We start from the raw sequence: 15994 nt of genomic DNA on the forward strand, positions 1-15994 counted from the left end.
GCCGTTACAGAAAATCGATGACACCTGATTGTCCCGTCCCTTCTTTATTCAAGCAGCTCTTCATTTGGCTTCACGAAGCTGAGTGGTCTCCGGTACAGACCTCTGTACAATATCTCAGAAGGTACCGAGAATCGAACCCGGGTCCTTCCGTACCCAACGCAGCGACTGTAACCATTTCTTTTCCTTTCTATGTGTTGCTTCGTCGTTTCTCTTCTGTAGTTCTGTGAAGGGATCGCACGACACCTCTCGAATTCTTTTGATGAAAATCTTAGTTTTTTATTACAGAGGGTGACCAGTGCCCGCTGAGCTACCTCGGCGGTATCGTTCGACTACGGAGGCGGTGTAACAAGGAAACATCAAAATATTCAACTTTTAGATAAATTTTAAAAATTTACACTAATAACGAGAGAAGTAGCAAAAAATAATGAGTTCATTTTTTTATTAAACGTAAGTCACTGTGGCACTGTGAATATGAGGCCAAACGTACAAAAAGATTATCTAAACACAGACAATGGAACAGATTAACGAATTAGATTTAAGCCGCCAATTTTGTTGCTGACTCTTTCTGCTTCCAGAAGACGAAGTGCTGTTGTTGCATCTTTCGTAATAATTGAGCTAATCACTCGAAACTGCAACAGTCTTATTGAACACGGGTTACGATGGAGTTTCTGTACAATACTTACAATTATTGACGAATTAAGAACAGTAATGTCAATTGAAATGAATTATAATTTTCCATTTGGAATTAATCTAGCATTTATATGTAGTACAGACGTTTTTCTTATAATAAAGAGGTTATTTATTTGAAAAGATGATACATAGCAATAAACAGTAAATGGATAACAGTACATGTGTTTGGGAACTTACGTGCTAATTTTCAGATTTTGTTTGCAAAATCAGCTCAAAGGACAGAGTGTGTCACAAATGGTTGAAACGAATTGGTTTATTTTGAATGTCTTAATTACTCTTCTTAACCGGAAATTTAATAAATAAGTAAGTGAAATATGGAGTGTTTTACATTGATGTTTTCAGATCTGAAAACCATTCATACTAAATTACGTCACAAAATGGTACGCAGTGCTGCAGTAATATCGAAGTTATTGTCACAATCACAAACGGTAAGCTTTCTCAGCAGGTTTTAAACTGATTAATTATGTCAATAAAAAACAAAAAACAAAAAAACAGTGGGACGCTTTAATAAGCTCATATAGCGTCTCTTAGAATTGAGCAATATCGGACAACTATATTCGGGGACAGACACTGTATGAAGATACAAGGAACTGTAATATTATCGCATTTTACTGAGTAGAAACTCACCCTTCTATAAATTACTGCTTTAAAGGTTAATAATGGGGAGTTAGGATAAAGAAAACCTCCTAGTTGAGCACAATGGATCTCATAAAATGTCATATGACTGTTGCGCAATGATAAATTTGTCGGCGCATTGATGCAGCGCAGCATTTGCAATGGGAAAATGATTGATTTCCATTGGCAGTAATGAACAGGCGTTTAACCTGTACGTTAATTGGATGGATTTCTGTAAGTGGGAGGTATCTGCTTGCGCGCTTTGTTCTTGGAGACCGAGTCGAGGTCGACAGAGTCTCCGTTGGGCAGTACGTATTGGTTGCTCTGGTAGTCGATGAAGCCCTCCCCCGAGTTCTCGCTCTGGCGGTTCTTGTCACAGGGGATGCCGCTGTTGTACGTGTATTCCCGCCGCACGCCGTCCGGGTCTATGTAGCCGTACTTCCCTTTCACCACACAGTCAACGCCGATTGTCTCCTCCTTGAACGTGCCGTCGTCATTTTCGAAGCCCCAGGTGATACTGCCGTCAGGGTTGTCTTCGCGATACCGCCGAATCACCTGAAATGAAAAAAAAAAAAAAATTCCGTGTAAGACGAGAACGCAGGAGTGGACGCTGTGACGAGTTCTATGGGAAAGGGGGGGGGGGGGAGGCTCTCCCTTTTCGAAATATAACATCTACATCTACATCTACATTTATACTCCGCAAGCCACCCAACGGTGTGTGGCGGAGGGCACTTTACGTGCCGCTGTCATTACCTACCTTTCCTGTTCCAGTCGCGTATGGTTCGCGGGAAGAACGACTGTCTGAAAGCCTCCGTGCGCGCTCTGATCTCTCTAATTTTATATTCGTGATCTCCTCGGGAGGTATAAGTAGGGGGATGCAATATATTCGATACCTCATCCAGAAACGCACCCTCTCGAAACCTGGCGAGCAAGCTACACCGCGATGCAGAGCGCCTCTCTTGCAGAGTCTGCCACTTGAGTTTATTAAACATCTCCGTAACGCTATCAAGGTTACCAAATAACCCTGTGACGAAACGCGCCGCTCTTCTTTGGATCTTCTCTATCTCCTCCGTCAACCAGATCTGGTACGGATCCCACACTGATGAGCAATACTCAAGTATAGGTCGAACGAGTGTTTTGTAAGCCACCTCCTTTGTTGATGGACTACATTTTCTAAGCACTCTCCCAATGAATCTCAACCTGGGACCCGCCTTACCAACAATTAATTTTATATGATCATTCCACTTCAAATCGTTCCGCACGCATACTCCCAGATATTTTACAGAAGTAACTGCTACCAGTGTTTGTTCTGCTATCATATAATCATACAATAAAGGATCCTTCTTTCTATGTATTCGCAATACATTACATTTGTCTATGTTAAGGGACAGTTGCCACTCCCTGCACCAAGTGCCTATCCGCTGCAGATCTTTCTGCATTTCGCTACAATTTTCTAATGCTGCAACTTCTCTGTATACTACAGCATCATCCGCGAAAAGCCGCATGGAACTTCCGGCACTATCTACTAGGTCATTTATATATATTGTGAAAAGCAATGGTCCCATAACACTCCCCTGTGGCACGCCAGAGGTTACTTTAACGTCTGTAGACGTCTTTCGCCATCCCCACTCTGCAACAGAGCACAATTAGCTAATGAAAAATCCGAAATACAAAACTCATTACCCACGTTTCTTATCAGTAATAACTCCATATTAAGAGGAAATATTAAACTCAAGTTGGACTACACTAGAAGGGGCAATATTTTAACCTACAGTACAATCCATATATATGAACTTGAAATAGGCAAGAATAAATACGTAATAAGGGAAACCAGCCCGGATTAGCCGAGGCAGATGGAAAACTGCCTTAAAAACTATCCACAGACTGGCCGGCACACCAGACCTCAACATTAATCCGCACCGAGCGAGGTGGCGCAGTGGTAGCACACTGGACTCGCATTCGGGAGGACGACGGTTCATTCCCGTCTCCAGCCATCCTGATTTAGGTTTTCCGTGATTTCCCTAAATCGTTTCAGGCAAATGCCGGGATGGTTCCTTTGAAAGGGCACGGCCGATTTCCTTCCCAATCCTTCCCTAACCCGAGCTTGCGCTCCGTCTCTGATGACTTCGTTGTCGACGGGACGTTAACACTAACCACCACCACCATTAATCCGCCGGGCGGATACGTGCAGGCGATCGGAACGTCTTCCCGCCCGGAAAGAGGTGCGTTAGACCCCAGGCTAATCGGGTGGACATAGTGACTTCTTGTTGTTGTGGTCTTCAATCCAGAGACTGGTTTGATGCAGCTCTCCATGCTACTCTATCCTGTGCAAGCTTCTTCATCTACCAGTACCTACTGCAACCTACATCCTTCTCAATCTGTTTAGTGTATTCATCTCTTGGCCTCCCTCTACGATTTTTACCCTACACGCTGCCCTCCAATACTAAATTGGTGATGGTTCAAATGGCTCTGAGTACTATGGGACTTAACATCTGTGGTCATCAGTCCCCTAGAACTTAGAACTACTTAAACTTTACTAACCTAAGGACATCACACACATCCATGCCCGAGGCAGGATTCGAACCTGCGACCGTAGCAGTCGCGCGGTTCCGGACTGCGCGCCTAGAACCGCTAGACCACCGCGGCCGGCTAAAAAATTGGTGATGTCTTGATGCCTCAGAATATGCCCTACCAACCGATCCCTTCTTCTAGTCAAGTTGGGCCACAAATTTCTTTTCTCTCCAGTTCTATTCAATACCTCCTCATTAGTTATGTGATCTACCCAACTAATCTTCAGCATTCTTCTGTAGCACCACCACATTTCGAAAGCTTCTATTCTCTTCTTGTCTAAACTATTTATCGTCCACGTTTCACTTCCATACATGGCTAAACTCCATACAAATACTTTGAGAAACAACTTCCTGACACTTACATCTATACACGATGTTAACAAATTTCTCTTCATCAGAAACGCTTTCCTTGCCATTGCCAGTCTACCTTTCATATTCTCTCCACTTCGACCATCATCAGTTATTTTGCTCCCCAAATAGCAAAACTCATTCACTACTTTAAGCGTCTCATTTCCTAATCTAATTCCCTCAGCATCACCCGATTTATTTCGACTTCATTCCATTATCCTCGTTTTGCTTTTGTTGATGTTCATCTTATATCCTCCTTTCAAGAAACTGTCCATTCCGTTCAGCTGCTCTTCCAGGTTCTTTGCTGTCTCTGAAAGAATTACAATGTCATCGGCGAACCTCAAAGTTTTTATTTCTTCTCCATGGATTTTAATTCCTACTCCGAATTTTTCTTTTGTTTTCTTTACTACTTGCTCAATATACAGATTGAATAACATCGCCGGCCGGGGTGGCCGAGCGGTTAAAGGCGCTGCAGTCTGAAACCGCGCGACCGCTACGGTCGCAGGTTCGAATCCTGCCTCGGGCATGGATGTGTGTGATGTCCTTAGGTTAGTTAGCTTTAAGTAGTTCTAAGTTCCAGGGGACTAATGACCTTAGAAGTTAAGTCCCATAGTGCTCAGAGCCATTTGAATAACATCAGGGATAGGCTACAACCCTGTCTCACTCCCCTCCCAACCACTGCTTTCCTTTCATTCTCATCGACTCTTATAACTGCCATCTGGTTTTTATACAAATTGTAAATAGCCTTTCGCTCCCTGTATTTTACCCCTACCACCTTCTGAATTTGAAAGAGAGTATTCCAGTCAACATTGTCAAAAGCTTTCTCTACGTCTACAAATGCTAGAAACGTAGGTTTGCCTTTCCTTAATCTATTTCCTAAGATAAGTCGTAGGGTCAGTATTGCCTCACGTGTTCCAATATTTCTATGAAATCCAAACTGATCTTCTCCGTGGTCGGCTTCTACCAGTTTTTCCATTCGTCTGTAAAGAATTCGTGTTAGTATTTTGCAGCCGTGACTTATTATACTGATAGTTCTGTAATATTCACATCCGTTAACGCCTGCTTTCTTAGGGATTGGAATTATTATATTCTTCTTGAAGTCTGAGGGTATTCCGCCTGTCTCATACATCTTTCTCACTAGATGGTAGAGTTTTGTTAGGCCTGGCTCTCCGAAGGCTGTCAGTAGTTCTAATGGAATTTTGTCTACTCCAGGGGCCTTGTTCGAATTAGATCTTTCAGTGCTCTGTCAAACTCTTCACCCAGTGTCATATCTCCTATTTCATCTTCATCTACTTTCTCTTCCATTTCTATAATATTGTCCTCAAGAGCCAGCCCGTGTGGCCGTGCGGTTCTAGGCGCTTCAGTCTGGAACCGCACGACCGCTATGGTCGCAGGTTCGAATTCTGCCTCGGGCATGGATGTGTGTGATGTCCTTAGGTTAGTAAGGTTTAAGTAGTTCCCAGTTCTCGGGGACTGATGGCCTCAGATATTAAGTCCCATAGTGCTCAGAGCCATTTGAACCATTTGTCCTCAAGAACATCGCCCTTGTATAGACCCTCAATATACTCCTTCCACCTTTCTGCTTTCCCTTCTTTGCTTAGAACTGGGTTTCCATCTGAGCTCTTAATATTCATTCAAGTGATTCTCTTTTCTCCATAGGTCTCTTTAATTTTCCTGTAGTCAGTATCTATCTTACCGCTAATGATATGCGCCTCTACATCCTTACATCTGTCCTCTAACCATCCGTTTTGCACTTCCTGTCGATCTCATTTTTGAGACGTTCGTATTCCTTTTCTCCTGCTTCATTAACTGCATTTTTATATTTTCTCCTTTCATCAATTAAATTCAATATCTCTTCCGTGACCCAAGGATTTCTATTGGCCCTCGTCTTTTTGCCTACTTGATCCTCTGCTACCTTCACTATTTCGTCTCTCAAAGCTACCCATTCTTCTTCTACTGTATTTCTTTCCCCCATTCTTGTCAATGGTTCCCTAATGCTCGCCCTGAAGCTCTCTACAACCTCTGGTTCTTTCAGTTTATCCTGGTCCCATCTCCTCAGATTCCCATCTTTTTGCAGTTTCTTCAGTTTTAATCTACAGCTCATAACCAATAGATTGTGGTCAGAGTCCACATCTGCCCCTGGAAATGTCTTACAATTTAAAGCTTAATACAGTAATAATTATTATAGATTAAAATCGTAATATAGGCATTATCCTTTAACTTTTAACTATAAAGTAATTGTTATTACCTATATATATCTGCATCTGTGACGTGCTCTGTTAGTGATATATGCACCCTCCATACGATAGAAAAATATGTATTATAGAGTGATGACGACGATTCGAAAATGAAAGAAACGAAAGTGTGCGACTAGCAAACAATCAAGCTTTTATTTAGTCACTGTGATGGAACTTACACACTAACTAAACAGAGAACCGAGCAGTGCCGACCTACTACGTGTCATCCTCCGGCTTATGACGTCATTCGGAGGCGGTATGGAGGGGCATAGGATGAGCCAACACCGACTCAAAGGAAGGCCTCGGCGCTTGTTGGTGACGTCACGTCAGCTAGGCACGGCGAACGCCAGGTCTGTTGCAGGCAGAAATTCCTGGGCATGCTTATCACTAGAAATCTCTTATTTTTGGACAAAGTGTTTGGTATTGTGTTGGATTCTGCAGTTTTATTTAGATGAAAGATTTTATTACTATCGTAAAGCTAGAAATGAAGATCATAGTTCTGTATTACTGAATCCTGTCGAAACAAACGTAGATCAATAGAAGATGCTTCGCCCCATTGCAAGCTTCGGAAATTTTACATTCAAGTAACTATATTTACTTGATCCATTTTGTTATCGAAACTTACCCCAACCACCTTACAATGAACTCGTTTCTTTTATTTATTTATTTATTTTCATTTGACATCGTCACTGGAAATGTTTAAATGTCCAACTGTTGCCAGTCATTAGATTACAGTCGTTTTCACGAAAGGAATTCTAAACAGGAAACAAAATAGCTTCATACATCGAAAATACTGCTGAGCTTAAACTTTTTTAAACACGCACATTAGAAAAGATAAATATTCCCCTCTTGCAACTGCAAGGAAAAACTTTGTAAGATAAAAAAAATTTTATTTGATAAAACAAGTATCTCTCTTTTGCCTCTTCTTCTGTCCCCCACCCCCTCCCCCAACGTGTACAATCGCAAGATATTTCATTAACATTCAGTGCTCCTCACCCCATAGTCAACCAAGATACCTAAAGAAGAGCACCAATATGTTCACAGTTTCTTGTAAAAGCAACCCAGTACAAACGTAACTTCCTCAGATTTACAAATAAGGTAAAGAAGCACGAATTCTGTTGCTGCTGGACCATGAAGTTGTTTTTGTATGTCAATCCTTAAAACAGGTGGAAATTTAAGTTCAGGAGTACACTATTTGTTAAGAAGTGTAATGAGTTGCACAATTAATTGATGGCAGAAATCTCTCAGAAGAATGTGTGTTGGTCAACTACCGCCAATAGTTTCACATTTTCCTGTGTCAGAGAGGGAGACACCACCATTATGAGTATGCCTGCAACAGACCTGGCGTTCGCCGTGCCTAGCTGACGTGACGTCACGAAAAAGCGCCGAGGCCTTCCTTTGAGTCGGTGTTGGATGAGCACGCCGCTGTATGGCTGCCGCTGCTTCTCAACTGCTATCACGAGGGCCAGTCGTCGCATAAAGTCAAAGTCCTGGCAGTGCCGGTAACTGAATCCAGCTTAGCTGCGCGACAGTCACACACACTGACGGGGGCGGACGTCACGATAATAAACAAATGCTATCATCAAAGAAACAACCTCTATTCGAATACATCTCTGAAAAATAGTGTCCTATACGCAAAATAATTGTATCTGGGCAAGAATCCAGTCGCGGTAGCAAAAATACTCTGAAAACCCTTATACATCTCACAGGCAGTTGTCGGAAAGTGGAAGGAGTTGAAAACTTCCGAGTCGCCTTCTGACGTGATGCTCGTCGCTGCGTCAAATGCGCCCTGTCTTACTGACGCGAAGTAAGCTTTTCAAAGGAGCTGTCTGGCCGCAGAATCTGCGCTACCGAAATACGGACAGGAACGTGAAATGACGCAATATATTTTGTGATTGTCTTTCCCATTTCTCAGATTACTGAAATGTAGAAAAAACTTCGTCTGAAAGTGTTTATCCAGACGTTCGTTATCAGAAATACACTGACTACAAAGATCCGCTGGTATTACAATAGAAATGAAGATTTATTTTCGTTTCGCATGTTACTCTTTTATTCATTCTAAGAGATGTCGTTAGTCGCGAGTTTTGGGTATCGCCTATATTTCTGTTGTCATGTTAAATTTAGCTTCTCTTGACAAAACACAGAGGTCTATACAACTTCACCTTTCTAAAATGTTAACGCATCTTTAACTGCGACTGAATGCTAAAAAAAAGTGTAATATTTAAAAAAGGTTGGTAGCTTCTGGAAAACCTCCAAGCGATGGCCCGTCCACTGAAAAGATCTATAATTGCTTCTGTATTACGGTAGATCAAGAAGTTTTGCATTTTGACTACGTGGCAAAATACTCTCTACATTACATATCATTTGCCAAAATCTCGTTTTGATATCTAGAGCCTTTTATGTAATATGATCGATGTAATGAACAGTTCACTCTCACTATATTGTGGTGGGCAGTGCCCACAGTGAATGCATTACATACACACCATTTTCTCGAGACTGGAGATAAATAAACATCTCATCCCAAGTTTAAAGGAAAGCTCAGTATGAGAACTGTATTTTGTATGCAGCAATGTTTGATCCAAGGTTCAACAAACGTAAAATGATAACAGATCTCATTTTTCACTACAAACTATTCGAATTTCGTTTGGTGGGTTGATTAATTTCGGAATATCACAATAAATATAACTATTAACGAAAAGCTACGCAGTTCACCACAAATTTGCCATATGAGACAATAAGGTGCGTAATAATCACCCTTTTAGAGAATATTTTCTTCCAAATCGTTTGAGAAAGACTGCAGCACAGCCATCATGTGCGTGACTTCCTACTCTTCCTGCTAATGCATGTTAACCAGCGTTCTCTGTGTCATCTACATACGTATATAACTGCATTTGGTCAGTCGGGGAGTCAGTAGGCGGACTACTGGTTTTCTTTGTGTTCTTCCACTTCAGAGCCACTACTCATGTTGAGGTATAGCTCAAATAAAATCACTTTGTGACTGACAGATGGTAGTGACGGTGGAAGGTGATTATTGACTCTAGCCCTCTGCCATGTAACCTGTAACGCACGTACAATATGGGCAATAGAATAGGCACCAGGGATCACTCAGCTCACACTCTCAATCGCAAAGGTGGCCATTAAAATTGCTACACCACGAAGATGACGTGCTACAGACGCGAAATTTAACCGACAGGAAGAAGATGCTGTGATATGCATATGATTAGCTTTTCAGAGCATTCACACAAGGTTAGCGCCGGTGGCGACACCTACAACGTGCTGACATGAGGAAAGTTCCCAACCGATTTCTCATACACAAACAGCAGTTGACCGGCGTTGGCTGGTGAAAACTTGTTGTGACGCCTCGTGTAAGGAGGAGAAATGCGTACCATCACGTTTCCGACTTTGATAAAGTTCGGATTGTAGCCTGTCGCGATTGCGGTTTATCGTATCGCGACATTGCTGCTCGCGTTGGTCGAGATACAATGACTGTTAGCAGAACATGGAATCGGTGGGTTCAGGAGGGTAATACGGAACGCCGTGCTGGATCCCAACGGCCTCGTATCACTAGCAGTCGAGATGACAGGCATCTTATCCGCATGGCTGTAACGGATCGTGCAGCAACGTCTCGATCCCTGAGTCAACAGATGAGGACGTTTGCAAGACAACAACCTTCTGCACGAACAGTTCGACGACGTTTGCAGCAGCATGGACTATCAGCTCGGAGACCATGGCTGCGGTTACCCTTGACGCTGCATCACAGACAGGACCGCTTGCGATGGTGTACTCAACAACGAACCTGGGTGCACGAATAGCAAAACGTCATTTTTTCGGATGAATCCAGGATCTGTTTACAGCATCATGATGGTCGCATCCGTGTTTGGCGACATCGCGAAGAACGCACATTGGAAGTGTATATTCGTCATCGTCATACTGGCGTATCACCCGGCATGATGGTATGGGGTGCCATAGGTTACACATCTCGTTCACCTCTTGTTCGCATTTACGGCACTTTGAACAGTGGACGTTATACACTCCTGGAAATTGAAATAAGAACACCGTGAATTCATTGTCCCAGGAAGGGGAAACTTTATTGACACATTCCTGGGGTCAGATACATCACATGATCACACTGACAGAACCACAGGCACATAGACACAGGCAACAGAGCATGCACAATGTCGGCACTAGTACAGTGTATATCCACCTTTCGCAGCAATGCAGGCTGCTATTCTCCCATGGAGACGATCGTAGAGATGCTGGATGTAGTCCTGTGGAACGGCTTGCCATGCCATTTCCACCTGGCGCCTCAGTTGGACCAGCGTTCGTGCTGGACGTGCAGACCGCGTGAGACGACGCTTCATCCAGTCCCAAACATGCTCAATGGGGGACAGATCCGGAGATCTTGCTGGCCAGGGTAGTTGACTTACACCTTCTAGAGCACGTTGGGTGGCACGGGATACATGCGGACGTGCATTGTCCTGTTGGAACAGCAAGTTCCCTTGCCGGTCTAGGAATGGTAGAACGATGGGTTCGATGACGGTTTGGATGTACCGTGCACTATTCAGTGTCCCCTCGACGATCACCAGTGGTGTACGGCCAGTGTAGGAGATCGCTCCCCACACCATGATGCCGGGTGTTGGCCCTGTGTGCCTCGGTCGTATGCAGTCCTGATTGTGGCGCTCACCTGCACGGCGCCAAACACGCATACGACCATCATTGGCACCAAGGCAGAAGCGACTCTCATCGCTGAAGACGACACGTCTCCATTCGTCCCTCCATTCACGCCTGTCGCGACACCACTGGAGGCGGGCTGCACGATGTTGGGGCGTGAGCGGAAGACGGCCTAACGGTGTGCGGGACCGTAGCCCAGCTTCATGGAGACGGTTGCGAATGGTCCTCGCCGATACCCCAGGAGCAACAGTGTCCCTAATTTGCTGGCAAGTGGCGGTGCGGTCCCCTACGGCACTGCGTAGGATCCTACGGTCTTGGCGTGCATCCGTGCGTCACTGCGGTCCGGTCCCAGGTCGACGGGCACGTGCACCTTCCGCCGACCACTGGCGACAACATCGATGTACTGTGGAGACCTCACGCCCCACGTGTTGAGCAATTCGGCGGTACGTCCACCCGGCCTCCCGCATGCCCACTATACGCCCTCGCTCAAAGTCCGTCAACTGCACATACGGTTCACGTCCACGCTGTCGCGGCATGCTACCAGTGTTAAAGACTGCGATGGAGCTCCGTATGCCACGGCAAACTGGCTGACACTGACGGCGGCGGTGCACAAATGCTGCGCAGCTAGCGCCATTCGACGGCCAACACCGCGGTTCCTGGTGTGTCCGCTGTGCCGTGCGTGTGATCATTGCTTGTACAGCCCTCTCGCAGTGTCCGGAGCAAGTATGGTGGGTCTGACACACCGGTGTCAATGTGTTCTTTTTTCCATTTCCAGGAGTGTATTTCAGATGTGTTACGACCCGTGGCTCTACCCTTCATTCGATCCCTGCGAAACCCTACATTTCAGCAGGACAATGCACGACCGCATGTTGCAGGTCCTGTACGGACCTTTCTGGATACAGAAAATGGTCGACTGCTAACCCTGGGCAACACATTCTCCAGATCTCTCACCAATTGAAAACGTCTGGTCAATGGTGGCCGAGCAACTGGCTTGTCACAATATGCCAGTCACTACTCTTGATGAACTGTGGTATCGTGTTGAAGCTGCATGGGCAGCTGTACCTGTACATCCCATCCAAGCTCTGTTTGACTCAATGCCCAGGCATATCAAGGCTGTTATTACGGCCAGAGGTTGTTCTGGGTACTGATTTCTCAGGATCTATGCACCCAAATTGCGTGAAAATGTAATCACATGTCAGCTCTATTATAATATATTTGTCCAATGAATACCCGTTTATCATCTGTATTTCTTCTTGGTGTAGCAATTTTAATGGCCAGTAGTGTATTTTTGGGTTCTGTATTTATAATTTAGACTTGACAAGAAATGTGGGAATAACTAGTTCTAGGTGACCTGAAGGGTAAGTCATGTGATGCATAATGAACCCTAAATAATGAAAAGTGTAAGGTCATCCACATCATTGCTAAAAGGAATCTGTTACGAAACGAATCAATCAAATATAAAACTGTAACTTCAACTAAATAACAACATCTGCATTTCTTCTTGATGTATCAATTTTAATGGCCGGTAGTGTATATTATTATCTAATCAACAGATTGCAATAATACTTACAAGGGAACCTCTCCATCGCACCCCCGTCAGATTTAGTTATAAGTTGTCACAGTGGATAGGCCTTGAAAAACTGAACACAGATCAATCGAGAAAACAGGAAGAACTTGTGTGGAATTATGAAAAAAATTAGTAAAATATACAAACTGAGTAGTCCATGTGCAAGATAGGCAACAACTGGGAAACCGAGAGATCAGGAGCTCCGTGGTCCCGTGGTTAGCGTGAATAGCTGCGGAACGAGAGGTCCTTGGTTCAAGTCTTCCCTTGACTCAAAATTTGCTTTGTTTATTTTCGCAATGTTATGATCTGTTCGTTCGTTTATTGACGTCTCTGTTCACTGCAATAAGTTTAGTGGCTGTGTTTTGCGACCGCACCGCAAACCGTGCGATTAGTAGACGAAAGGACGTGCCTGTCCAATGGAAACCGAAAACATTTGATTGCAAGGTCATAGGTCAACCGATTCCTCCACAGGAAAACACGTCTGATATATTCTATACGACACTGGTGACGGCATGTGCGTCACATCACAGGAATATGTTGTCGACCCACCTAACTTGTACACTTAGCGAATGGGTAAAAAGATTCTTCTACCTTGCCCAATTTAGGTTTTCTTGTGGATGTGATAATCACTCCCAAAAAAGTGATGAAAACATAAGAGTTTGTCACATAAACTGAAAATAAAAAATTAAACTTTTAACTCAAGGGAAGACTTGAACCTAGGACCTCTCGCTCCGTAGCTGCTCTCGCTAACCACTGGACCACGGCACTCCTTGACTCCCATTGTCCTTGATGTTGCCTATCTTCGCATGGACTACTCAGCTTGTATATTTTACTAATTTTTTTCATAGTTCCACACAACTTCTTCCTGTTTTCTCGATTGATCTGTGTTCAGTTTTTCAAGGCCTATCCACTGTGCCAACTTATAACTAAATCTGAGGGGCGTGCGATGGGGAGGTTCCCTTGTTAGAAAGTGTATGTTTTGTGCAAACATACTCTTTTTTACATGGAACAGTGCCTGTTGACATCAACGAACTACAGTTGTGGTAAATTAGAAGGTCAGTGGTGTTTTTTGCAGAATTCTAGTGCGAATCGTCCACGAGGTATTGCATTTTAGAAAGTTCCCACACTGACAGCTGTACAATACCTGTGGTAGCACACACTAAAGAACAACAGAAGTGCATACATTAGTTATGTGGATTATGACCAAAAACGAGATAACTGACCATCACAGGTTGTGTTCAAAATGACCACCGACAGTGACTATACACGTTCCACTTGGTATGGAACGACTGCTGCACACGTGCTAGCATTTCAGCAGAGATGTCCGAGCAGGCTGGAGTAATTCGTCGTTGAAACTCGTTGGGTGTAGATGGGATGTCTTTGAAGACAGTGTCTTTCAGCTTTACTCCCACAAAAAAGTCTACAGGCTTCAAATCTGGGGAACGGGCCAGCTAAGTTACAGGTCCTCTGTGTCCAGTCCAACGATTTGGAAACAATTTGTGAAGACATTCGTGCACTATGGGCTGGACAGCCATCATGGTGTTACCACAGGTTTCTCCTAGTCTGCAGAGGAATGTCCTCTAGTACTGATGGAAGATCGTCTGTTAGGAGACGCCGATACTTGTGCACGGTCAGTGTTCCGTCTATGAAACACGGGCCTATGAGCTGATGGTTCACTATCCCACACCACACGTTTACACTCTCTGAACGCTGAAGTTCCACCTGACAAAGCCAATGGAGATTGTCAACTGGCCAATAGTGCATATAGTGCGTATTTCGGCGGTTTATATGGCCACGATTGGTAAATGTGCCGTCATCACCAAACAAGGTAGATGATACGAGGTATGTTTTTTAAGTAAGTACCGTTTCAAAATTAAAAAAAGATGTGCTAAGATATCTCAATAATTTTATTTTTACATGAAAGCCTGTACCTTAATCTATTTTTCTACAAAATTTCCGTCAATATTGAGGCATTTGTCATAACGTTGTACAAGTTTTTGAATACCCTCCTCATAGAAGTCTGCCGCCTGACTTGTTAACCACTGCACTATCCACTGTTTTGACTTCGTCATCGTCTTGAAGACGCTGACCGCCCAGGAAAGTCATCCCGCAAGGAGGAAATCGTAAAGCGCCTGTTTTCTCTCAAGTTTTTGTCCACTTCCTACACCAAACTTTCATGAACGACCGAAGGACGCTACTCTGTTGTTCATCATGCACATTTGTGCGGCCATCTTTAAATGCTCTCACCCACTTTCTTACCATTCCATCACTCATAATGTTTTCTCCGTAAACTGGACAGATCTCACGATGTATATCGATCGCTTTTAGGCCTTTAGCACTAAGAAATCTTATAACAGCCCGTACTTCACAGTCGGCGGGACTCACGATTATCGGAGGCATCTTAAACACTCAGTACACAATGTAAACAAGGAAGAATCAGACTGTAATGGCGTCAGTGCGTAGACAACAGATGTAGGTACCCAGTGCGCATGCGCAGAACGCCGACCGCAGCGCTGTGGCCGCAGTGTGGCAAATCGGTACTTACTTAAAAAAAACACGCATCGTACATCTGGAGTATCTTTTCTTTAATGCCCATGTACAGAAGTTAACACGATTATCATAATCGTTTCCATGCAGCTGTTGATGGAGAGAGACGTGATACGGATGGAACCTATGTCGATGGACTATGTGTAGAACACTTGCCTGACTCATGCCACTTCCTTGTGTGCTTGAGCGGGAGTTAACGTGCGGATCAACCGCAACAGCAGTAAGAACACTAATTTCCCCATTTTCTTTATTCACTTATTTCCTTCTGTTATGTTGTGTATTTGCTACATTTCCACTTCCACGTCACTGGCTGAAGAGGTTGATAAATAATTACCGACATGGTCGACGTCTATTGGGATATCTTGCAGTATACGCGGTACAAGAAGGAACTGTATTCTTCCTACACTCTCTATACAGCATGAGCATGTCGGCTTTTTCTACATTGGTAAATTCCATCCTCCACTCACGACCTACTGCTTAAACTGTCACACACTAACTGACTAGCAAGTGGCAATGCATTCCAGGAACACACAGGCACGATGTAAGTAAACACAACAACATTGTACCTAGTAACTAAGCAGACTGACTTTTAGTTTCTTAATGTCAATAGGTGTTGTCACATTTAAAAAAAGTGTATGTTTGCACAGAAATACACTTCCTATGTACTACTACAATCCGTTGACTGATTAACAATACGATCCCCTGACTACCAATCTATTCTGTGAAAACCGCATGTCAATACCACTTAC

General features: G+C 43.9%; 1 protein-coding gene across 1 annotated transcript in view; it reads right to left on the minus strand.

Moving 5' to 3' along the window:
* Positions 1-412: 412 nt before the first annotated feature.
* LOC126248159 (uncharacterized) overlaps positions 413-15994 on the minus strand; it is a 281623-nt gene continuing 266041 nt past the window's right edge. Inside the window, exon 6 of the mRNA XM_049948904.1 lies at positions 413-1860. Coding sequence (XP_049804861.1) covers positions 1522-1860 — 339 coding nt within the window. The 3' untranslated portion in view covers positions 413-1521. The remainder of the gene's footprint in view (positions 1861-15994) is intronic.

This window comes from Schistocerca nitens, chromosome 3 (genome assembly GCF_023898315.1).
Source record: "Schistocerca nitens isolate TAMUIC-IGC-003100 chromosome 3, iqSchNite1.1, whole genome shotgun sequence".
Lineage (NCBI taxonomy): Eukaryota > Metazoa > Arthropoda > Insecta > Orthoptera > Acrididae > Schistocerca > Schistocerca nitens.